The following is a 24,032-nucleotide window of genomic DNA, read 5'->3' as shown; positions in this document are numbered from 1 at the left end:
GATTTCAGAAACTAACTAAAAGGGGACAGGGGTAGAAAATAAGTTTAAAATTTAAGTTAAAGATATTCAAATATATTTCATAAAAAGCTATCCTTGCTATTAAAAGAAAATCAACAGAAAAAGGGGAAAAGCAGCAATTGAAAGGAGACCACTAATGTAAAAGAATCTGCAAAGGATTCAGATAATTCTTTTTCTAGATGCATTGAAGCACACAATAGCTGCTTCGTTTAATTTGGATTCTGGCGTCCAGGAGCTGCCACTCTGTATTTATGCTGTAAAAATCCTTCACTGTGCATCTGTGGCAGGTTCTATTACCTTGGTCCATGAGATTGCCAGAGCTATGGAATGCTATTTAATAGCACAAATACCAGCTCCTTAATGCCGAGCCCCCAGAATCCAAAATAAAATATGAAAGTAGCTTATAAGCACAAAGATAAAAACAATTTGAAGTCACAGGTTGATTTGTAGAAGCATTTTACTGTGTCATATTTTAAGTGTTACTTATACACATTGTTCTTTTTTCTTTTGGGCCTCCTTATCTCGAGAGACAATGGATACGCGCCTGGAGGTGGTCAGTGGTTTGTGAAGCAGCGCCTGGAGTGGCAAAAAGGCCAATTCTAGAGTGACAGGCTCTTCCACAGGTGCTGCAGAGAAATTTGTTTATCGGGGCTGTTGCACAGATGGCTCTCCCCTTGCGCCTCTGTCTTTTTTCCTGCCAACTAAGTCTCTTCGACTCGCCACATTTTAGCCCCGTCTTTATGGCTGCCCGCCAGCTCTGGCGAACGCTGGCAACTGACTCCCACGACTTGTGATCAATGTCACAGGACTTCATGTCGCGTTTGCAGACGTCTTTATAGTGGAGACATGGACGGCGGGTGGGTCTGATACCAGTGGCAAGCTCGCTGTATAATGTGTCTTTGGGGATCCTGCCATCTTCCATGCAGCTCACATGGCCAAGCCATCTCAAGCGCCGCTGACTCAGTAGTGTGTACAAGCTGGGGATGTTGGCCGCTTCGAGGACTTCTGTGTTGGAGATACGGTCCTGCCACCTGATGCCAAGTATTCACCGGAGGCAGCGAAGATGGAATGAATTGAGATGTCGCTCTTGGCTGGCATACGTTGTCCAGGCCTCGCTGCCATAGAGCAAGGTACTGAGGACACAGGCCTGATACACTCGGACTTTTGTGTTCCGTGTCAGTGCGCCATTTTCCCACACTCTCTTGGCCAGTCTGGACATAGCAGTGGAAGCCTTACCCATGCGCTTGTTGATTTCTGCATCTCGAGACAGGTTACTGGTGATAGTTGAGCCTAGGTAGGTGAGCTCTTGAACCACTTCCAGAGCGTGGTCGCCAATATTGATGGATGGAGCATTTCTGACGTCCTGCCCCATGATATTCGTTTTCTTGAGGCTGATGGTTAGGCCAAGTTCATTGCAGGCAGCCGCAAACCTGCCGATGAGACTCTGCAGGCACTCTTCAGTGTGAGATGTTAAAGCAGCATCGTCAGCAAAGAGGAGTTCCCTGATGAGGACTTTCCGTACTTTGGACTTCGCTCTTAGACGGGCAAGGTTGAACAACCTGCCCCCTGATCTTGTGTGGAGGAAAATTCCTTCTTCCGAGGACTTGAACGCATGTGAAAGCAGCAGGGAGAAGAAAATCCCAAAAAGTGTGGGTGCGAGAACACAGCCCTGTTTCACACCACTCAGGATAGGAAAGGGTTCTGATGAGGAGCCACCATGTTGAATTGTGCCTTTCATATTGTCATGGAATGAGGTGATGATACTTAGTAGCTTTGGTGGGCATCCGATCTTTTCTAGTAGTCTGAAAAGACCACGTCTACTGACGAGGTCAAAGGCTTTGGTGAGATCAATGAAAGCAATGTAGAGGGGCATCTGTTGTTCACGGCATTTCTCCTGTATCTGACGAAGGGAGAACAGCATGTCAACGGTCGATCTCTCTGCACGAAAGCCACACTGTGCCTCAGGGTAGACGCGCTCGGCCAGCTTCTGGAGCCTGTTCAGAGCGACTCGAGCAAAGACTTTCCCCACTATGCTGAGCAGGGAGATTCCATGGTAGTTGTTGCAGTCACCGCGGTCACCTTTGTTTTTATAGAGAGTGATGATATTGGCATCGCGCATGTCCTGGGGTACTGCTCCCTCGTCCCAGCACAGGCATAGCAGTTCATGTAGTGCTGAGAGTATAGCAGGCTTGGTACTCTTGATTATTTCAGGGGTAATGCTGTCCTTCCCAGGGGCTTTTCCGCTGGCTAGAGAATCAATGGCATCACTGAGTTCCGATTTGGTTGGCTGTATGTCCAGCTCATCCATGACTGGTAGAGGCTGGGCTGCATTGAGGGCAGTCTCAGTGACAGCATTCTCCCTGGAGTACAGTTCTAGGTAGTGCTCAACCCAGCGGTCCATTTGTTTGTGTTGGTCAGTGATTATGTCCCCTGATTTAGATTTGAGGGGGGCGATCTTCTTGATGGTTGGCCCAAGAGCTCTCTTCATGCCATCATACATTCCTCTGATGTTTCCGGTGTCTGAGGCCAGCTGAATATAACTGCATAGGTGTTGCCAGTAGTCGTTTGCGCAGCGCCTGGCTGTTCTTTGTGTAGTGCTTCTGGCTGCCTTTAGTGCTGTGGATGTTAAATCGCTGGGGGCTTTCTTGTAGTTCAACAGTGCAATGCGCTTAGCGGCTACGACAGGTTCCAGCTCTTCGTTATGAGATTGAAACCAGTCTGTATTTCTCTTCGCACTTTTGCCATAGGTGGTCAAAGCTGACTCATAGATGGCGTCTCTGATGTGGGCCCACTTGGTCTCAGCATCCCCTGTGGGAGTGTTTTGAAGGGCTGTTACAACTGAATTTAGAAATTTTTGTAACAGCAATGGATAAGAAATTCTGCTCGTGTTGATGCGCGGGTGGCCCTTCTGCTTGGAATGATGCAACTTTTTTTGGTCCGAGTCTAACTTTGCTGCACACCAGGGAGCGGTCGGTGTCGCAGTCCGCACTGTGGAAGCTGCGTGTGATTTGAATGCTGTTTAAGGAGGCTCGCCTTGTGACAATGGGGTCTAGCTGGTGCCAACGATGCGATCTTGGGTGCCTCCATGAAACCTGGTGACAGGGTTTAGTGTGAAAGAACAAGTTGGTGATGCAGAGGTTATGATAGGTACACAACTCAAGCAGTCTCTGTCCATTCTCATTCATCCTTCCAACGCCATAGCGCCCAAGGCAGGAGGGCCATGAGTCATGGTCGGCCCCAACCCTGGCATTAAAGTCCCCCAGCAGGAATAGGTGTTCGGTGTTGGGGATGCTGCTAATGATGTTATGGAGTTGCTCATAGAACTGGTCTTTAGCTTTAGGTGGGGAGCAGAGTGTTGGAGCATAGATGCTGAGTAGGTGTACTGGACCAGAGGTGCTGAGCAGTCGGATGGGCAGTATGCATTCTGAGCCATTTGAGGGAGGCTCTATCATGCTGAGCAAGGAGTTTCTGATGGCGAAGCCCACTCCATGCTGTCTTGGTTCTTCAGGATCCCTGCCCTGCCAGAAGGTGGTGTAGTCTTGCTCTGCTAGAGAGCCACTCGCGGGGAGGCGAGTCTCCTGAAGTGCTGCAATGTCGACATTGAGTCTACTGAGCTCGTTGTTAATGATGGCGGTCTTCCGAGAATCGTTGATTTGTGTAAGGTCTTCCGACAGGCCAGGACACATAGTTCTGACGTTCCAGCTTGCAAAGCGAAGGACTGGTACCTTCTTTCCTTTTTTCGTGTTGTTTGGTGCGGTGTATCAGTCCACCTTTCGGGCAATGACCCTGAGCTCCAAGCACCCATTGAAGCAGGTAGACTGTGGCGGGACAGAACCTTATTGACCGGGGGCTGCCCGGTTTGAGGCGGGCGGTAACTGTCCAGTGAGGTGCGATGACCTCTCCCACCGACAAAGGCAACCCGTGGCGCCCAGTTTCTACGCCAATGTATCTGGACTTATAACTCGTAACTACTGCCTTCCGTGTTGTGTCAGTCGCTGTGAGGCAACTATGGAGTGACCTCTCCATGGCGCATGCCTGGGCAAATTTATGGAGGTTGAGAGTTGCCCAGTTGTCAAAACCCCCCTCTCGGCCTTTCTGTTGGGGTCCAAAGGAGTGCAGGGCACGACGTTTGGCACCAGTATGGCTGCAGGAACTGTCGGAAACATGCCAAAGGTGACACATGACCGCCTACGGGGTTCCGCTCAGGATTATCTGTTAGGGTTTATTCCCTTAGCCTTGGTCTCTCCCGAGACGCCCACAAGGCAGTGGGGTTGTTGGGGCCCCTACACAGGTGTAGGATGGTGCCGGTGGGAGGAGGGGATGCGAGGAGGAGGGGTAGAGGGAGGGGGGTGCGAGGGGGAGCTGTGCAATACACATTGTATTGCAATAATTATTCACAAGGTTCTCCTCAAAAAGCCTGTTAAATTTCCATTTGTCAGAAAGCATTCCTCAAAATCATCTCGTTGGTTGAATGCAAAATGCACAAGACAGGAGGGGAAAAAAGTCTTCCATTTTGCAATGTAACTCAAGCCTCGAGAGGAGCAAAATAAATCAGGCCACACTACTGCCAGGTATTTTCATGCTGTTAACGACATATCTTCCTGGAAATGGTTCTTCCAAGAAATGAAACTGAGCCAGCCTCCTCAGTCTGAGACTGCATAGATCGTAAGAAAGTAACCCACAGCTTCAAGATGCTTAACCTCTCAATTTGAGAGGCAAATTGTTAATACAACATTACATTTAATGAATCTCTCCTTCACACTTATTTTAAAAAAGCCCATTGTTTACTGACTGCAGTGTTCTGGGAAATGATTTATCAGGAGTACCTGCTTAGAAAAGAAATTCAGCATTTTTCACAGTTAACTAGAAGCTGCTTAATTAAATTACACACAATCCTTCCTTCTCCAGGAGGTGACTGTGCAAGGTACTGAGAGTCTGATAAAATGTGTAAGCTCAGTGAAAAACAAACAGGAGTTACATATCTTCCATGTAAAACAGCAACTTTCATGTACTTCCCTCAATCCAGCAAACTTATTCACTGTTCCTTGTGTGGTCTCAGAGTTGGGAAACCACACACAGATTAGGTGTTCGCTTTGCTGGAGCGCTATTATACCCATAACTCTGACCCCGAGCACTCTGTAGTTCCCCATTTCAACTTGCCTCTAGACTCTCCATCTTTGCCCTTCTGCACTGTTCAACCCATGAGTCATGAGTACTGTATCTTTCTTCTGATTCAGACATTAGCTGTATCCTCCACTTTCTTTAACTAAGGGGTGCTCATGTTGAGGGGCAAAGCTTTGTGTCTGGGGAAGTGGAGATGGGTTGACATCTCTGGTGTCGACCCTTTGCCATAACAGTGTCAGCGGGAGAAGACGGGGTTGCACCCATGTGTCTTTTTCTGTTTTCAGGACTAGCAACCCCACTATTTTTCCCCAAGATTTTCTGTTAAATTTCAGACCTTTTGCATCAGTAGTTTTTCCACATTCTAAAGTTTCTCCTCTTTTAGTTTGTATTTGCCTCTCCTATATCTAGTCACCCACAACAATTTGCACTTTTCTTTGTCTCACTGAATGATCTTTTATATAAATACTACTGAGCAGTATGAATGTCATTCAACCCATGTTAAGTGGCATGAAAAATTAGGAAGTCAAAGTTAAAGGAGAAGGTGGGAGTGCAGGTTAGTGATGAGGTGGATTGTTACCAGAAAATAAAATGGTAGGGACAGAACATGTGAACGTCATATTGCACCAAGGAATCGTACAAAAGTAGGGAAATTTGATAACAGAACAAACTTAAAGGCTTTGTATCTGAATGCACGAAGCATTCGGAATAAAATTAATGAGTTAACAGCGCAAATAGAGACGAATGGGTATGATTTAGTGGCGAGTACGGAGACGTGATTGCAGAGAAACCAGGTTTGGAAATTGAATATCCAAGGGTACTCAGTATTTCGGAAGGATCGGCAGGAAGGAAAAGGAGGTGGTGTAGCTTTGTTAGTAAAGGAAGAGATTAGTGCTGTAGTGAGAAATGATATAGGCACTGGAGATCAAGACATAGAATCAGTCTGGGTAGAAATAACAAATAACAAGGGAAAGAAGTCCCTGGTGGGAGTAATCTATAGGTGCCCAAACAGTAGCTTCGCAGTGGGGCACAGTATAAACCAGGAAATACTGGGGGCTTGTAAGAAAGTTACAGTAATAATCATGGGTGATTTTAATATGCATATAGACTGGATTAATTAAATTGGCATGGGGAGCCTCGACAAAGAGTTCATTGAATGCATTAGAGATTGTTTTTTGGAGCAATAGGTTGTGGAACCAACCAGGGAGCAGGCTATTCTAGATTTGGTATTATGTAGTGAGGTGGGATTAATTAATGATCCCATTGTTAAGGATCCTCTAGGAAAGAGTGATCACAGCATGTTAGAATTTCCAATTCAGTTTGAGGGCGAGAAACTGGAGTCCCACACTAGCGTTCTGGAGTTAAACAAAGGCAATTACATAGGCATGAGGACATATTTGGCCCTAGTGGACTGGGCAAGAAGACTAAAAGGTAGGACAGTTGATGAGCAGTGGCAGATGTTTAAGGAGATATTCAATTCCTCCCAACTAAAATATATTCCAGAGGAAGAAAGATTGTCAGAGGGGGAAAAATATCTATGGCTAAGCAAGGAAGTCAAGGATAACAAAGACAAAAACTAAGGCATACCATATTGCAAAGGCCAGTGGCAGCCTGGAAGATTGGGAAACTTTTAGAGATCAAAGGGTTACTAAAAAAGTAATAAAAAGAGCAAAGGTAAACTATGAAAGAAAACTAGTGCAAAATAGAACAACGGATAGCAAAAGCTTCTTTAAGTATATAAAAGGGAAGAAAGTAGCTAAAGTGAATGTTGGTCCCTTGGAGGATGTAACTTGGGAGTTAATAGTGGGGAACACAGAAACGGCGGAGACACTAAATCAGTATTTTGTCTCAGTTTTCACGGTGGAGGACACTGGTACCATCCCAATAGTAACAGGTAATGCAGAGGTTATAGAAAGGGAGGAACTTAGAACAATCATCACTAGGGAAAAAGTACTGAGCAAACTATTGGGATTGAAGGCAGACAAGTCCCAAGGGCCTGATGGCCTACATCCTAGGGTCATAAAGGAAGTGGCAGCGGAGATAGTGGATCCATTGGTTATAATATTCCAAAATTCCCTGGATGCGGGAAATGTTCCAGTGGATTGGAAAAATGCTAATATAATGCCATTATTCAAAAAAGGAGGGAGGCAGAAAGTAGGAAACTACAGACCAGTTAGTTTAACATTTGTCGTTAGGAAATTGTTAGGATCCATTATTAAGGAAGTAATAACATGACATTTAGAAAGTCAAAACGCAATCCATCAGAGTCAGCACGGTTTTATGAAGGGTAAATCGTGTTTGACTAATTTATTAGAGTTCTTCAAAGATGTAACAAGTAAAGTAGATAATGAGGATCCTGTAGATGTAATATATCTGGACTTCCGGAAAGTTGACTGTCGGTGGGAGAGGGCATCGCACCTCACTGGACAGTTACCGCCCGCCTCAAACCGGGCAGCCCCCGGTCAATAAGGTTCTGTCCTGCCACAGTCCACCTGCTTCAATGGGTGCTTGGAGCTCAGGGTCATTACCTGAAAAGCAGACCGCACCAAACAGCACGAAAAAAGGAAAGAAGGTACCAGCCCTTCGTTTTGCAAGCTGGAACGTCAGAACTATGTGTCCTGGCCTGTCGGAAGACCTTACACAAATCAACGATTCTCGGAAGACCGCAATCATTAACAACGAGCTCAGTAGACTCAATGTGGACCTTGCAGCACTTCAGGAGTCCCGCCGCCCTGCGAGTGGATCTCTAACAGAGCAAGACGACACCTTCTTCTGGCAGGGTAGGGATCCTGAAGAAACAAGACAGCATGGAATGGGCTTTGCCATCAGAAACTCTTTGCTCAGCATGATGGAGCTACCTACAAATGGCTCAGAATGCATACTGTCCATCCGACTGCTCACCGCCTCTGGTCCAGTACACCTACTCAGCATCTATGCTCCAACACTCTGCTCCCCACCTGAAGCTAAAGACCAGTTCTACGGGGAACTCCATAATATTAGTAGCGCCCCCAATACCGAACATCTGTTCCTGCTGGGGGACTTGAATGCCAGGGTTGGGGCCGACCACGACTCATGGCCCTCCTGCCTTGGGCGCTATGGCGTTGGAAGGATGAATGAGAATGGACAGAGACTGCTCGTGTTGTGTACCTATCATAACCTCTGCATCACCAACTCGTTCTTTCACACTAAACCCTGTCACCAGGTTTCTTGGAGGCACCCGAGATCACGTCGTTGGCACCAGCTGGACCTCATCATCACAAGGTGAGCCTCCTTAAACTGTGTTCAAATCACACGCAGCTTCCACAGTGAGGACTGCGACAATGACCACTCCCTGGTGTGCGGCAAGGTTAGACTCAAACCAAAGAAGCTGCATCACTCCAAGCAGAAGGGCCACCCGCGCATCAACACGAGCAGAATTTCTTATCCAATGCTGTTACAAAAATTTCTAAATTCACGTGAAAAAGCCCTTCAAAACACTCCTACAGGGGATGCAGAGACCAAGTGGGCCCACATCAGAGACGCCATCTATGAGTCAGCCATGACCACCTATGGCAAACATGTGAAGCGGAATGCAGACTGGTTTCAATCTCATTTTGAAGAGCTGAAACCTGTCATATCCGCTAAGCGCATTGCACTGTTGAACTACAAAAAAGCCCCCAGCGAGTTAACATCCCGAGCACTTAAAACAGCCAGAAGCGCTGCACAAAGAACAGCCAGGCGCTGCGCAAATGACTACTGACAACACCTATGCAGTCATGTTAAGCTGGCCGCAGACACCGGAAACATCAGAGGAATGTATGATGGCATTGACAGCGCTTTTGGGCCAACCATCAAGAAGATCGCCCCCCTCAAATCTAAATCAGGGGACACAATCAATGACCAACGCAAGAAAATGGACCGCTGGGTTGAGCACTACCTGGAACTGTACTCCAGGGAGAATGTTGTCACTGAGACCGTCCTCAATGCAGCCCAGTCTCTGCCAGTCATGGATGGGATGGACGTACATCCAACAAAATCGGAACTCAGTGATGCCATTGATTATCTAGTCAGCGGAAAAGCCCCTGGGAAGGACGGCATTACCCCTGAAATAATCAAGAGTGCTATGCCTGCCATACTCTCAGCACTCTACGAACTGCTTTGCCTATGCTGGGACGAGGGAGCAGTACCACACGACATGCGCGATGCCAATATCATCACCCTCTATAAAAACAAAGGTGACCGTGGTGACTGCAACAACTACCGTGGAATCTCCCTGCTCAGCATAGTGGGGAAAGTCTTCACTCGAGTCGCTTTAAACAGGCTCCAGAAGCTGGCCGAGTGTGTCTACCCTGAGGCACAGTGTGGCTTTCGAGCAGAGAGATCGACCATTGACATGCTGTTCTCCCTTCGTCAGCTACAGGAGAAATGCTGCGAACAACAGATGTCCCTCTACGTTGCTTTCATTGATCTCACCAAAGCCTTTGACCTCGTCAGCAGACGTGGTCTCTTCAAACTACTAGAAAAGATCGGATGTCCACCAAAGCTACTAAGCATCATCACCTCATTCCATGACAATATGAAAGGCACAATTCAGCATAGCAGCGCCTCATCAGACCCCTTTCCTATCCTGAGTGGCGTGAAACAGGGCTGTGCTCTCACACCTACACTGTTTGGGATTTTCTTCTCCCTGCTGCTCTCACATGCGTTCAAGTCTTCAGAAGAAGGAATTTTCCTCCACACAAGATCAGGGGGCAGGTTGTTCAACCTTGCCCGTCTAAGAGCGAAGACCAAAGTACGGAAAGTCCTCATCAGGGAACTCCTCTTTGCTGACGATGCTGCTTTAACATCTCACACTGAAGAGTGTCTGCAGAGTCTCATCGACAGGTTTGCGGCTACCTGCAACGAATTTGGCCTAACCATCAGCCTCAAGAAAACGAACATCATGGGACAGGACGTCAGAAATGCTCCATCCAACAATATTGGCGACCACGCTCTGGAAGTGGTTCAAAAGTTCACCTACCTCGGCTCAACTATCACCAGTAACCTGTCTCGAGATGCAGAAATCAACAAGCGCATGGGAAAGGCTTCCACTGCTATGTCCAGACTGGCCAAGAGAGTGTGGGAAAATGGCGCACTGACACGGAACACAAAAGTCCGAGTGTATCAATCCTGTGTCCTCAGTACCTTGCTCTATGGCAGCGAGGCCTGGACAACGTATGTCAGCCAAGAGCGACGTCTCAATTCATTCCATCTTCACTGCCTCCAGAGAATCCTTGGCATCAGGTGGCAGGACCGCATCTCAACACAGAAGTCCTCAAGGCGGCCAACCTCCCCAGCTTATACACACTACTGAGTCAGCGGCGCTTGAGATGGCTTGGCCATGTGAGCCGCATGGAAGATGGCAGGATCCCCAAGGACACATTATACAGCGAGCTCGCCACTGGTATCAGACCCACCGGCCGTCCATGTCTCCGCTTTAAAGACGTCTGCAAACGCGACATGAAGTCCTGTGACATTGATCACAAGTCGTGGGAGTCAGTTGCCAGTGATCGCCAGAGCTGGCGGACAGCCATAAAGGCGGGGCTAAAGTGTGACGAGTTGAAGAGACTTAGCAGTTGGCAGGAAAAAAGACAGAAGCGCAAGGGGAGAGCCAACTGTTTAACAGCCCCGACAACCAATTTTTTCTGCAGCACCTGTGGAAGAGTCTGTCACTCTAGTATTGGACTTTATAGCCACTCCAGGTGCTGCTCCACAAACCACTGACCACCTCCAGGCGCTTACCCATTGTCTGCCAAGACAAGGAGGCCAAAGAAGAAGAAGAAATCGTGTTTGACTAATTTGTTAGAGTTCTTCAAAGATGTAACAAGTAAAGTGGATAATGAGGATCCTGTAGATGGAATATATCTGGACTTCCAGAAAGCATTTGATAAGAAGCCGCACAAAAGGTTAATACACAAGGTAAGATCGCATGGGGTTAGGGGCAATTTATTAGCTTGGATAGAGGATTGGCTAACCAACAGAAAACAGTCAGGATAAATGAGTCCTTTTCTGGTTAGCACTATGTAACTAGTAGATGCCACAGGGTTCGGTCCTCGGGCCCCAACTATTTACAATCTATATAAATGACTTGGATGCAGGGATAGAAGGTACTATAGCCAAATTTGCAGATGACACGAAAATAGGTGGGATAGTATGTTGCAATAAAGAAATAAGAAACTTACAAATGGATATGGATAGGTTAAGTGAATGGGCCAAAATCTGGTAGATGGAGTTTAACGCGGATAAGTGTGAGGTTATCCATTTTGGTCGGAAGAATAGAAAGGCAAATTATCGAAATGGAGAGAAACTTCAGAGTGCTTCGGTGCAGAGGGATCTGGGTGTGCTCGTGCATGAATTGCAGAAAGCTAGTACGCAGGTACAGCAGGTAATAAGGAAGGCAAATGGAATTTTGGCATTTATTGCTAAAGGAATAGAGTATGAAAGTAGGGAAGTGTTGCTGCAACTGTACAAGGCATTAGCGAGACCGCACTTGGAGTATTGCGTACAGTTTTGGTCCCCTTACGCGAGGGGGGAATGTAGTTGCATTGGAGGCCGTTCAGAGGAGGTTCACTAGATTGATTCCAAAGATGAGGTGTTTGTCTTATGAAGAGAGACTGAGCAGTTTAGGCCTTTACTCTCTCGAGTTTCGATGAATGAGAGGAGATCTAATTGAGGTATATATGATGATTAAGGGGATTGACAAAGTAGACGTAGAGAGGATGTTTCCTCTGGTGGGGCAATCTAGAACAAGAGGTCATCATTTTAGGATAAGGGGTAGCAGATTTAAAACAGAGATGAGGAGAAATTACTTCTCTCAAAGGGTCGTGAGTCTGTGGAATTCACTACCCCAGAGTGCGGTGGATGCCGGGACATTGAGTAAATTTGAGGAGATAGACAGATTTTTAATTAATAATGGGTTGAAGGGTTATGGAAAATGGGCAGGAAAGTGGAGTTGAGGCAGAGATGAGATCAGCCATGATCGTATTGAATGGCGGAGCAGGCTCGAGGGGCTGAACTGCCTACTCCTGCTCTTAGTCCTTATCTTCTTATGTTCATTAACTCCCCCTCTGCCATTCAAGTATCTGTTGTTACACCGCTCTTTACCCCCTAACTTTACTAAAATGCTCCCTTATATTTAGTTTTCCGTTCTGATGACGTGTATACACTTTAAAACATTAACTTGACGTTCTGCATCTACTGACTGACCTGTTGTGCATTTCCAGTATTTTCTGTTTTTATTTCGGGGTTCCATCCCCCTCTTTTTATTTGAAAACTTCAAAGACATTTCTGTTGTTCAGAAAACGTCTCATTCAGTTTAAACGGAGAACTGTTTACACAATGGTACTGGGCGGTTCCAGTTGTAACTACCAGCAACAATGCTGCTCACAGGGTTCACATGTCATGCAATCTGTATCCTGCTATTTAAACTTTGTTCTGGCAATTTTTCCTTCACCAATCCAGAAAAAAACCCAGCTTCAACTAACATGCAAGAAGCCGAGAGTGGGACTGTGCGAGAACGCTTAAAAGTGTCCTCTTCACCGCAATTGAGAAAATTGTCCCAGTGACAAATATGGTGCAGAACCAATGGGACGAATAGGTTCTTTCTGTGCTGTACTATTTGACGAAGTACATTTATCTAGTTTTGAAATAGTGGCTGTCCTTTAAAGCCAGTCACAGTACACAAGCAATTTGAAAACTGGCAGTTAATATTCCTGTATCCTGATACAATTCTGCAAGTTTCACCAGTTAAAGGGTGGAGAGGGAATAATTCAAACTTGAATAATGCCACATAGTTCAGTTTGTATCTAACAGACTTCTTTTAAACATTAAATATAGTCAGATATCCAAAATCAAGGAAGTCCAGTAATGCATCTAGAACATATATATGTAAAAAATTAGCTGTTTAAGTCAAGAGTTGACTCAAGACTCCTTAAAAGGAAGTCAGTTTTAAACTCTTGAAAGAGTAAAAAAAAAAGACAGTTTAAGCAGTTTAATTATCGGCTCCCACAATAAGAAATCAGAAAAGTACTGCTGCAGGTGAAAGTTATTTGTAAAACGTTAGTTCAGTTCTTAAGACTGAGATTTTTGAAAATAATTTTGTTTACACAAGAGTCAAATAATACACAAGTACATTATTATAAATACTTATTTGCTAACTCATTTTGTTAATGAAGTTTACTTAATGGTCTCCCCTCAAGCAGTAAGTGTGGGGAACTCATGGACATTTGTCAACAAGATTGAGGCTAAACTCACATTCAGTTCAGAAGCTGCTGCTTCCCTCCTTTCCCCTTGCCCAAGACGAGCATCCCTCAAGGGTCCCCTCCCATAGACCTGAAGTTGCATCTTTCTTCTTTCTCTCGTTTCTCTTAGATTTCTCCTCACGTCCTCTAAGCCCATGTTGCCCACCTCCTCCTTTCGCAACCCTTTTTCCATTAAACAGCTGACCACACAACTTCCTTTCACGGCCATGGTTTAAATGGTTCCCTCAGGGACCGCCCCCTCCCTTTCAAACCTACCATCACACCACTCCCACCACCCCCCCACCCCACTTCAAAAAACCCTCGCGTAGTTGCAAACTATTGCTGCATCTGCAACTTACTTTCCTTCGCCCAAGTCCTCAAATGTGTTGTTGCCTCCTAAATCTGTGCCCACCTTTCCCTTGACTCTAGGTTTCCACACCTGCCACAGCACTGAACCAGCTCTAATCAAAGTCACAAATGACATATGTGACTGCGACCATGGTGCACTATCCCTTCTCATACTCTCTGCAGCCTCCCTTTGACTAGGATGACCACAACAACCTTCACCAATGTCTCTCCTCCATTATCCAGCTGAGTAGGACTGCTCTCATCTGGTTCCACTTTTACCTTTCCAATCATGTCCAGAGAATCTTCTCCAATGGCTTCTCTTTCCATCCCCACACTGTTACCTCTGGTGTACCCCAAGGATCTATTCTTGGTCCCATTCTATTTTGCATCTACATGCTATATACATCGTTTGAAAAAAAGTGCATGTACTCTGACAATACCCAGCTCGATGTCACCACCACCTCTTCTGACACTGTCTGAGTGTTGTCAGACTGCTTGTCCCAACACAGAGTCCTGGATGAGCTGTAATTTCCTTCAATTAAACATCATGAAGACCAAAGCCATAGTCTTAAACCCCCACCACAAACACTGTACCGTTGCTGATTTTATCCTCCTTCCTAGCTACTGTCTTGGGCTGAGCTAGACTGTTCGCATCCTCAGCGCCCTATTTGACTGAGCCAAGCTCCAGACCCCATATCCTCTACATCGTCAACACCCCTACTTCCACCTCTATCTACCGCTGAAACCATCATCCATGCATTTGTTACTGCCAGACTCAACTATTTCAATGCTCTCCTGGCCAGTCTCCTATCTTCTACCCTCCACAAACCTCAACTCATCCAAAACCCTGCTGCTGGCATCCTTGATCAAGCTCATTCTTGTGGCCGCTGACCTACATTGGCTCTCGGTCCACCAAAGCCTTGATTTTATAATTATCATCATGATCAAATCACTTCATAACTTTGCCTCACCTCCCCCCATCTGTGACCTCTTCCAGCCCTACTACCCTCCAAGACCTCTTGTGCATTCCCCTACATTACCCCATTAATGGTTGTGCCATTCGCCCTCTAGGTCCTAAGTTCTGTCCACTTCTTGATCGCTCTCTCCTCCTTTAAGCCTCACCACTAATCAAGCTTTTAGTCTCCCATCCTAATATCCTCATAGTGAAGGCACCCCGATGCAACAGTGATCATAATATGATTGAATTTTACATTCAGTTTGAGGGAGAGAAGAGTGGGTCTAAGGTGGGCCGAAGGGCCTGTTTCAGTGCTGTATCACTCTATGATTATCATTTTAAACTTAAATAAGGGCAATTAGGAGGGCAAGAAAGTAGAGCTAGCAAAACTGAATTGGCAAAGTAGGTTAAGGGATAGGTCAATAGAGATGCAGTGGCAGACATTTAAGGGGATATTTCAAAATACACAGAATAGATACATTCCAACGAGAAAGAAAACTTTCAAGGGCAGGACCCACCATCCATGGTTAACTAAAAAAGTTAAAGATAGTATCAAACTTAAAGAAAAAGCATATAATTACACAAATATGGGACAGAATATAAAAAGCAGCAAAGAAATACTTAAAAAGATTAATAAGGAGGGAAAAATTAGAGTACGAGAGAAAGCTGGTTAGAAATATAAAAAACAGATAGTAAGAGTTTCTATAGATATTTAAAAATGAAGTTAACAAAGTGAGTGTTGGTCCTATAGAAAGTGAGTCTGGAGAATTAACAAGGGAAAATAAGGAGACAGCAGATGAATTGAACAGGTATTTTGCATTGGTTTTCACCCGGAGGATACAAGTAACATCCCAGAAATAGTTGTAAATCAAGAAATGGAAGGGAGGGAGGAACCCAAGAAAATTACAATTACCAGGGAAGTGGTACTGAGAAAATTGTTGGAGCTGCGGGCTGACAAGTCCCCAAGTCCTGATGGACTTCATCCTAGAGTCTTAAAAGAAGTGAGATAGTTGATGCATTCGTTTTAATTTCCAAAATTCCCTTGATTCAGGGAAGGTTCCATTAGATTGGGAAATAGCCAATGTAACTCCTTTATTCAAAAAGGGAGACAGAAAACAGGAAACTACAGGCCAGTTAGCTTAACATCTGTCATAGGGAAAATGTCAGAAGCAATTATTCAAGATATTAGAGCAGGGCACTTAGAAAAATTCAAGGCAATCAGGCAGAGTCAACATGGTTTTGTGAAAGGGGAAATCATGTTTAACCAATTTATTGGATTTTTTTTTTTTTTTAAAAGAGATACAGCACTGAAACAGGCCCTTCGGCCCACCGAGTCTGTGTCGACCATTAACCACCCATTTATACTAATCCTACACTAATCCCATATTCCTACCACATCCTCACCTGTCCCCATATTCCCCTACCACCTACCTACACTAGTGACAATTTATAATGGCCAATTTACCTATCAACCTGCAAGTCTTTGGCATGTGGGAGGAAACCGGAGCACCCGGAGGAAACCCACGCAGACACAGGGAGAACTTGCAAACTCCACACAGGCAGTACCCAGAATTGAACCCGGGTCGCTGGAGCTGTGAGGCTGCGGTGCTAACCACTGCGCCACTGTGCTGCCCTGTCTTTGAAGAAATAACATGTGCTGTGGATAAAGGGGAACCGGTGGATGTATTGTACTTGGATTTTCAGAAGGCAGTTGATAAAGGTGCCACATCAAAAGTTATTGCGGAAAGTAAAAGCTCAGTGTTGGGGGTAACATTTTGGAATGGATATACAAGATTGGCTAGCTAACAGGAAACAAAGTAGGCATAAATGGGTCATTTTCTGGTTGGCAAGATGGAATGAATGGTGTACCACAGGGATCAGTGCTGGGGCCTCAAATTTTAACAATTTATATAAATGACTTGGATGAAGGGACCAAAGATATGGTTGCTAAATTTGCTGAAGACACAAAGATAGGTAGGAAAGTAAGTTGTGAAGAGGACATAAGGAGGCTACAAAGGGATATGGATAGGTTGTTAGTGGGCAAAGACCTGGCAAATGGAGTATAATGTAGGAAAATGTGAAATTGTTCATTTTGGCAAGAAGAATAAAAAAAGCATATTATCTAAATGGTGAGAGATTGCAGAGCTCTGAGATGCAGAGGGATCTGGGTGTCCTAGTGCATGAATTGCAAAAGGTTAGTATGCAGGTACAGCAACTAATTAGGAAAGCTAATAGAATGTTATAATTTATTGCGAGGGGAATTGAATACAAAAGTAGGGAGGCTACGCTTCAGTTATACAGGGCATTGGTGAGACTACATCTGGAGTACTGTGTTCAGTACTGGTCTCCTTATTTAAAGGAAGGATGTAAATGCATTGGAAGCAGTTCAGAGAAGGTTTACTAGACTAATACCTGGAATGGGCAGGCTGCCTTATGAGGAAAAGTTGGACAGGCTAAGCCTGTATCTGCTGGAGTTTGGAAGAGTAAGAGACGACTTGATTGAAATACAAGATCCTCTGGGGTCTTGACAGGGTGAATGTGGAAAGGATCTTTTCCCCTTGTGGGAAAATGTGGAACTAGAGGTCACTGTTTAAAAATAAGGTGTCGCCCATTTAAGACAGATGAGGAGAAATGTTTTTCTCTGAGGATCGTGAGCCTTTGGAACTCTTCCTCAAAAGGCAGCGGAAGCAGTGTCTTTGAATATTTTTAAGGCAGAGGTAGATAGATTCTTCAAAAGCAAGGGGCTGAAAGGTTATTGGGGGTAGGCGGGAATGTAGAGTTGAGGTCACAACCAGATCAGCCATGATCTTGTTGATTGGCGGAGCAGGCTCAAGGGGCTGAGTGGCCTACTCCTCCTAATTCGTATGTTCGTAATATCTCCTCCTTTGGTAAGGTGTTAATTTCTGTCTGATTATGTCCCTGTGAATTGCCTTGGGACATTTTCCTATGTTAAAGCTGTTATATAAATGCAAGCTGTTGTTGTAAAACATGTCTGAAAATGAGACGTTCTATTTGTTCACTGAAGACAAGAGCTCTTAAAGCATAGGATAAACCCAGTAAGACAGGGTTTTCTGGTTTGCTATTTGGACACATTACTGAAAGCTTATCTAGATCTCAAGGCTATTCTTCAAGATACGGTGAGTTGGAACTTGCCTATGAGAGTAATCCAAAGTAAGAGACTCAAAATAACCTAGAGCAAGAAGTGCAAAAGACTGTACAGCAAAATAATCCCATTTCCAAAGTATTCATTAAAAGATAGACAATCAGGACTCCTTGGTCAACTTGGCTCAGTTGGAAGCCCTCTTGCCTGAATCAGAGAGTGCACAACAGACTTGAACACAAAATCTATATCAACAATTCAGTGCAGTAATGGAGATTTGCTACATTGTCAAGAGGCTGCCTTTTGGGTGAGATGTTAACCTGGGGCCCCATCTGTAAAAGATCATATGGCACTGAGCAGTGAGTTCTCCTGGTGTCCTGGTCAACATTCCTCCATAAACCACCACCACAAAAAACATGTTTTATGACCTTAGCCGACATAAATGTGTTTGCATATCAAAAAGTAAATTAATTGGTTGGAAAGCCTTTTGGGATGTCCTGAAGATGTCATAATGTACTACACAAATGTAATTTTTTCTTCTTTCAAAAATAGTCACAAAAGAATAAGCTACTTTAAACAGGACTTGCTGACAATATCAAAGCCATTCAAGTTGCTCAGCATGACTACGATGCCAGTGCACAGTTGAAACTGCAAAAGTTTGGGTCCTCAGTACTCACTCCTTAACTAGCTTCCACTTTCATCCAATATTGCTTGATCATAATTCTTTCAACAGTTTTCATATAGTGATAATCAAAAAGATTTTACATACACAGGATGCAGTCTTGCATCACCTGTACCTTCTGCAAACGACATCAAATTTTGAATCTTTCTATCTTGTCCATATAAACAAATAGTATATTTTAAAAAGTAACATATGTGTCATGGAAAAGTAATCTTTCTGGTATTGACAACAAATTTTTTTTAAAGTGTAAAAACCATTTGCTCCAAGTTGGGCTGCCTGTGTCAGGGATTAGGCAAGGATCAGTTGGCCTGACAACTGAGAAAAATTAATTTGTTACCTGATCATTTACTGCCATACAATGACTATATATTTGCTAATTTAAACTGAAGAAATATGATTCTGCTGCTGAAAATGAAAAGTGCAAGGTGAAGCACAATCTGTTACTGCTTTTAACATGACCCATTTTCCCAAGATGATTAATAAGACATGATAGGAAATGTCTGGTACTATGTGCAAAGTATTCACAGTTGGGAGATAGTGCAACAGGATCTGGAATGATGTGTCTTTAGTTTGTTCTTCAGCAAGTTACAAAATAGAAGACAAAAATGTTTGCAGGGAAAATGAAAGATTAAAAGGATCCTCTTTGATGGGTAGGTAACGGGTTTATGTGTTTATATACAGTTTGCCAAACAGATAATTTCTGTGGGGCTCCTACAATAGGGAAGTAGCTACTGGCGGCACAGTGGCGCAGTGGTTAGCACCGCAGCCTCACAGCTCCAGCGACCCGGGTTTGGTTCTGGGTACTGCCTGTGCGGAGTTTGCAAGTTCTCCCTGTGTCTGCGTGGGTTTCTTCCGGGTGCTCCGGTTTCCTCCCACATGCCAAAGACTTGCAGGTTGATAGGTAAATTGGCCATTATAAATTGCCCCTAGTGTAGGTAAGTGGTATAAGAATTGAGGGAAGGTGGGGATGAGAAGGGAATTGGGATTAATGTAGGATTAGTATAAATGGGTGGTTGATGGTCGGCGTGGACTCAGTGGGCCGAAGGGCCTGTTTCAGTGCTGTAATCTATGACTGAGTGTGTGCTAGTTTCCAGGAGCGCAAAGTAAGGGTACGCATTCAAGGCTTCGCTTCTTCGACAAACATTTCATGGCGATACCAGGAAGTAGCTCTATGGTTTTAACCCTGAAAAATTCAGAAACAACAGTATAGCTTGCCCACAGGCTAGTCTCCGATAGTATAGGGCCGAGAACCTGCCATGATCTTTTCCAAGTCTCTCACACAAGCAAGCATGACCTCCATATCACACTGTGTTGCAATCATTGAGTGGACTTTGTGTTGCATGTTACTCATGGTGGTCAATACCCTATGACTTTATATCACAGCCTACTGATGCTCCATGGCAGCATTTAGGTACAAGTTTGCTTCACAAAAAAAATCAACTTGGAGAAAATCAACATGCAACAACTCTTGTGGCACTTTTCATAGCTACTACAGAAGCAGCACTGGCAGGGACTTGGAAACACTGTGACTGCCCTCCCACTTTGGTCGAGGAATTTTATATCACCAGCGACGTCAACTCCGAGCAGAATACAGCTCCGTGGAGGTGAGGAACATTTAGGTACCTTGTCCGCATGGCAATTATTCAAAAATCAACCTTGACATGAGGTGTCAGCAGGCTATTCAGGTGAGAAGGACATCACAACTGAGTCATATCCCAACATCCACATATATCCTCTTCCAGTAGGGATCACTGTATGGAAGTTAGGAACAGAAGCCTTCGACGACACTCCCCCATGCCCCCACTATCCCAATGGCACAAAGGTCAATTAGATCACACCAGCTGAGATCAGTTGTCTCAGTACAGACGAACAATCACCTTTATAATATACGTTTAGGTGAGGAGTTGCATTTATTTACAAGAAAACTTCACTTCCTTGCTAAAAATTCCAAAAACAGCAGTTTCAGAATTTAGTGATAACATTCCAAAACTTTATTTTTCTTAAGGCAAGAAACTCATCGTCATGGATGCATGACCATTCTTAAACTACAGAATGCTAAAACTAAACTTCCCTATCGCCCTGATAAACAGTCAATTCCTTCATTAGAATACAATTCCAGAGGGGAATCATTTGCCAAGTGGCCTTATTCATATAGGAGCCTTGACAGCAAGTGCTGGCAAGCTAGCTGAATGTGGAGTTGAGCAAAATGTTGGCTTCATCGAGGATTCACACAAGCCCATCTCCTGTAGGGGTTTGCCAGATAGTGAACAGGAGCAGGAACCCCAGACAATTTTTCTTCCCAGGGATTTAACAGCCAATTGCAGAATCCCAAAAGTGCCCCAATTGAGCCGAATCAAACCAGGGGCCTTAGACATTGTAATAACGGAGTTCAACTTACTTAATCAAAAAACAGTACAGGGTTCTTTTGAGGTTGGGATTAAAACACACTGGGGGCTTTAGTGTACATTTAACCTACACTATACCTGACCAGAATACCTTCTCCTTACACTGGTTTCCCACCACCCACCCACCCCCCACAAAGTGGCAGCATACAACATTCCTCAGTAGTGAGGCATCTTACCTGGAGAAGCACAAATACCAGCAAAATAGAAGTACATGAAATCACAGAATTGCTACAGTGCAGAAGGAAGCCATTCAGCCCATCATGTCTCCACTGGCTCTCAAAGAGCAATTCCCTCAGTTCCATTCCCCTGCCTTCTCCCCAGAACCCTGCACATTCTTCCTTTTCATAGAACAGTAACTTTTCCTTTTGAATGCTTCAATTCCTCCACCACGTTCTCAGGCAACGCATTCCAGACATTAACCACTCGCTGTGTGAAAAAGTTTTTCCTCATGTCACTTTTGCTTCTCTTGCCAAATACTTGAAATTTGTGCTCTCACGTTCACGATCCTTTCACAAGTGGGAACAGTTTCTCTCTATCTACTGTGCCCAGACCCCTCATGACTTTGGATACCTCTATCAAATCACCTCTTAACCTTCTCTTCTCCAAGGAAAACAGTCCTAACTTCTCCAATTTATTTTCATAACTGAAATTCCTCATCCCTGGAACCATTCTCGTGAATCTTTTCTGTACTCTCTCCAATGCCTTCACATCTTTCCTGAAGTGCGGCATCGAGAACTGGATGCAATACTCCAGCTGAGGCCGAACTAGTGTCTTATGCAAGTTCAACATAACTTCCTTGCTCTTGTACTCTATGCCCCTATTAATAAATCGCAGGGTACTGTGTGCTTTATCAACCACTCTCCCAAGCTGTTCTGCCACCTTCAATGACTTAGGCAAATATACACCTAGGTCCCTCTGCTCCTGCACCCCCTTTAGAATTGCACCCTTTATTTTATATTGTCTCTCCATGTTCTGCCTACCAAAATGAATCACTTCACATTTCTCTGCATTGAACTTCATCTGCCACCTGTCTGCCCATTCCACCAACTTGTCCATGTCTTTTTGGAGTTCTACACTATCCTCCCCACAGTTCACAATGCTTCCAAGTTTCATATCATCTATAAACTTTGAAATTGTGCCCTGTACACTAAGGTCTAGGTCATTAACATATATCAGGAAAAGCAAGGGTCCCAACACTAATAGCTGGGGAACTCCCCTACAGACCTTCCTCCAGCCCGAAAAACACAGTAAGGATTGTATTCAGGATCATTTAGGAAGCTTTTACAAAGTTAGAAAGGAAAACAATTGCTCCATGAGATGACACGCTGAAGTCAAAATGCTCTGGGAGGAAAATGGTTTTTTGGACACTTGGAAAGATAAAACTACACTTTCCCTTACCTGAAATGTAACTACGACCATTGCAGTCTTCAATGTCCATTTTCAAAGTGCTGTGCTAGGAAGTAAAAAAAAAAGTTACACATCTATTCGTCATTAGTGGTGTTTCAAATGTTTATGATTGAGGGACCCCTTGTATTAACTGTGAAAGCGTGAGCTACCCCACATCACAAAAAAAGTTACATAAATAGAATGACCTTGCTGGAGCCCCCAGCTATTGAACTCTAACCCCATGTCGCCAATCTTTCCATTCCTGTGTATAATTCTATTTGTAAATAAGTCTGGACAGATAGTCTTTGTCTGCAAGTAACAGTCCAGCAGCATGATATTTTCCCACCTCCCGAGGCAATACGAAAACATAAATGGATATCCCCAAGTATTCTCTACTAAGTAATTTACCATGATTCATGATTAATTGTTGAACAATGGCTATGCTAACCCATATCCTTCAAACAAGACACAGAGGTTTTGGTTCGCAAGAGACTCATACTTATGGAAACTGAACACGAGAAAGGTGCTGGGAAAAAGCCTGCCCTATAACAAGAATTAGCATACCTCTAGCTCATGTAATTCTTTGCGCATACCTTGTATAAGTGTATGCAGGCAATTCAAAGCCTCTTCAATATAAACATTTTATGAAAATACCAGAACATAATACTTTAATTTTCCTAAATTTACTGCTTAAGTAGTCAGTTATCAAAAGTATCAAGAAGCTACATGGCCTACCCACTCATTCATCTCCCAACAATACAGAGAGTCCACCAAGATCTGAAATTAGCTGCATTGTGCACCTGAATCTCAATGAACAGCTAACTGGAATTTTTTTGTTTAAAAACCTGAGCTTACTAATCACTCACGCTGAAACTAAATCCACATTCGTTATACTAAATATGGATACACCAAAGGTAAATAAAAGACATAACATTCTGTATTTTAGGCAAATGAAAACTGAAGAATATTTTATGCTTGTATCATAAATTCCTTTTTTTTTTAAAAAAAAGGGGAGAAATTGAGTCCATTGAAATTCAATGCAATGGAAAGCAATTGGGCCAATTTGAATAATTTTATAATGGGAACTAATGAGTCCAGGAATTCCAGGTTGAGATGTCAGATACTTCTTTGTCATCAAGTATAAGCAGATTTAAGGATAACCTGGTTAACATAACATATTGTACTAATGGTAGATTCAGTTGTCAAACCCAGCCAAGAAAAGCAGTGAAAAACTCTATAAAATAAAAATATTAAATAAATGCAGTTCTCATTTGATCATCTTCTCAGAAGGGGCAGTAATGAATATTCATAAAATTAAACTGGATCCATAAAACAATCATCTCGAAGAGAGCAATCCACTCGTTTTTGAAGCCAGATTAAATTCTCCTCCACAACGTTAGTTGTTTAGTGTTTAATCATTCCATTTTTCAGTCTGACTGGAAGATTATTTATTTGAAAACCCTACGTAAACACTAGGTATGCAGTTAAGATGTAGCGGTCTGAAAATGAAACGTTCTGTAGATTTAGTACATTTAAAAGTTAGTCGTCCGAAAATAAATCACCTGCATCACATAAGGTGCAATCACCTTGAGCTTCATTTTTTCCTAATTTGAATAACCTAAATAGTGCTAAGGAGGTTGTTTTAAAAAACACAAATGAACACTAATCAGAGATGAGGGCTAAATATTGAAGCGAGTGGCATTTTTACAGTGGTTCAGAAAGTTTACTCTTCAAACCCACAGAAGTATCTGCTGACATG

At 43.9% G+C, this 24,032-nt stretch overlaps 1 protein-coding gene across 16 annotated transcripts in view; it reads right to left on the bottom strand.

The window, feature by feature from the left end:
• The window catches only part of ikzf4 (IKAROS family zinc finger 4), a 233,941-nt gene that overhangs the window by 88,446 nt on the left and 121,463 nt on the right, over window positions 1-24,032 (bottom strand). For 13 of the 16 annotated variants that reach the window (XM_068024612.1, XM_068024603.1, XM_068024604.1 and 10 more), the window contains one exon: window positions 22,286-22,335. In XM_068024612.1, the coding sequence (XP_067880713.1) occupies window positions 22,286-22,325 (40 nt within the window). In that variant the 5' untranslated portion in view covers window positions 22,326-22,335. Of the gene's footprint in view, window positions 1-22,285; window positions 22,341-24,032 lie in introns of all 16 variants that reach the window. The other 3 variants (XM_068024609.1, XM_068024610.1, XM_068024608.1) reach the window with 1 other exon arrangement.

The sequence above is a fragment of the Heterodontus francisci genome, chromosome X (assembly GCF_036365525.1).
Source record: "Heterodontus francisci isolate sHetFra1 chromosome X, sHetFra1.hap1, whole genome shotgun sequence".
NCBI classification, from domain to species: Eukaryota; Metazoa; Chordata; class Chondrichthyes; order Heterodontiformes; family Heterodontidae; genus Heterodontus; species Heterodontus francisci.
This window is presented reverse-complemented; position numbering and strand designations above follow the sequence as displayed.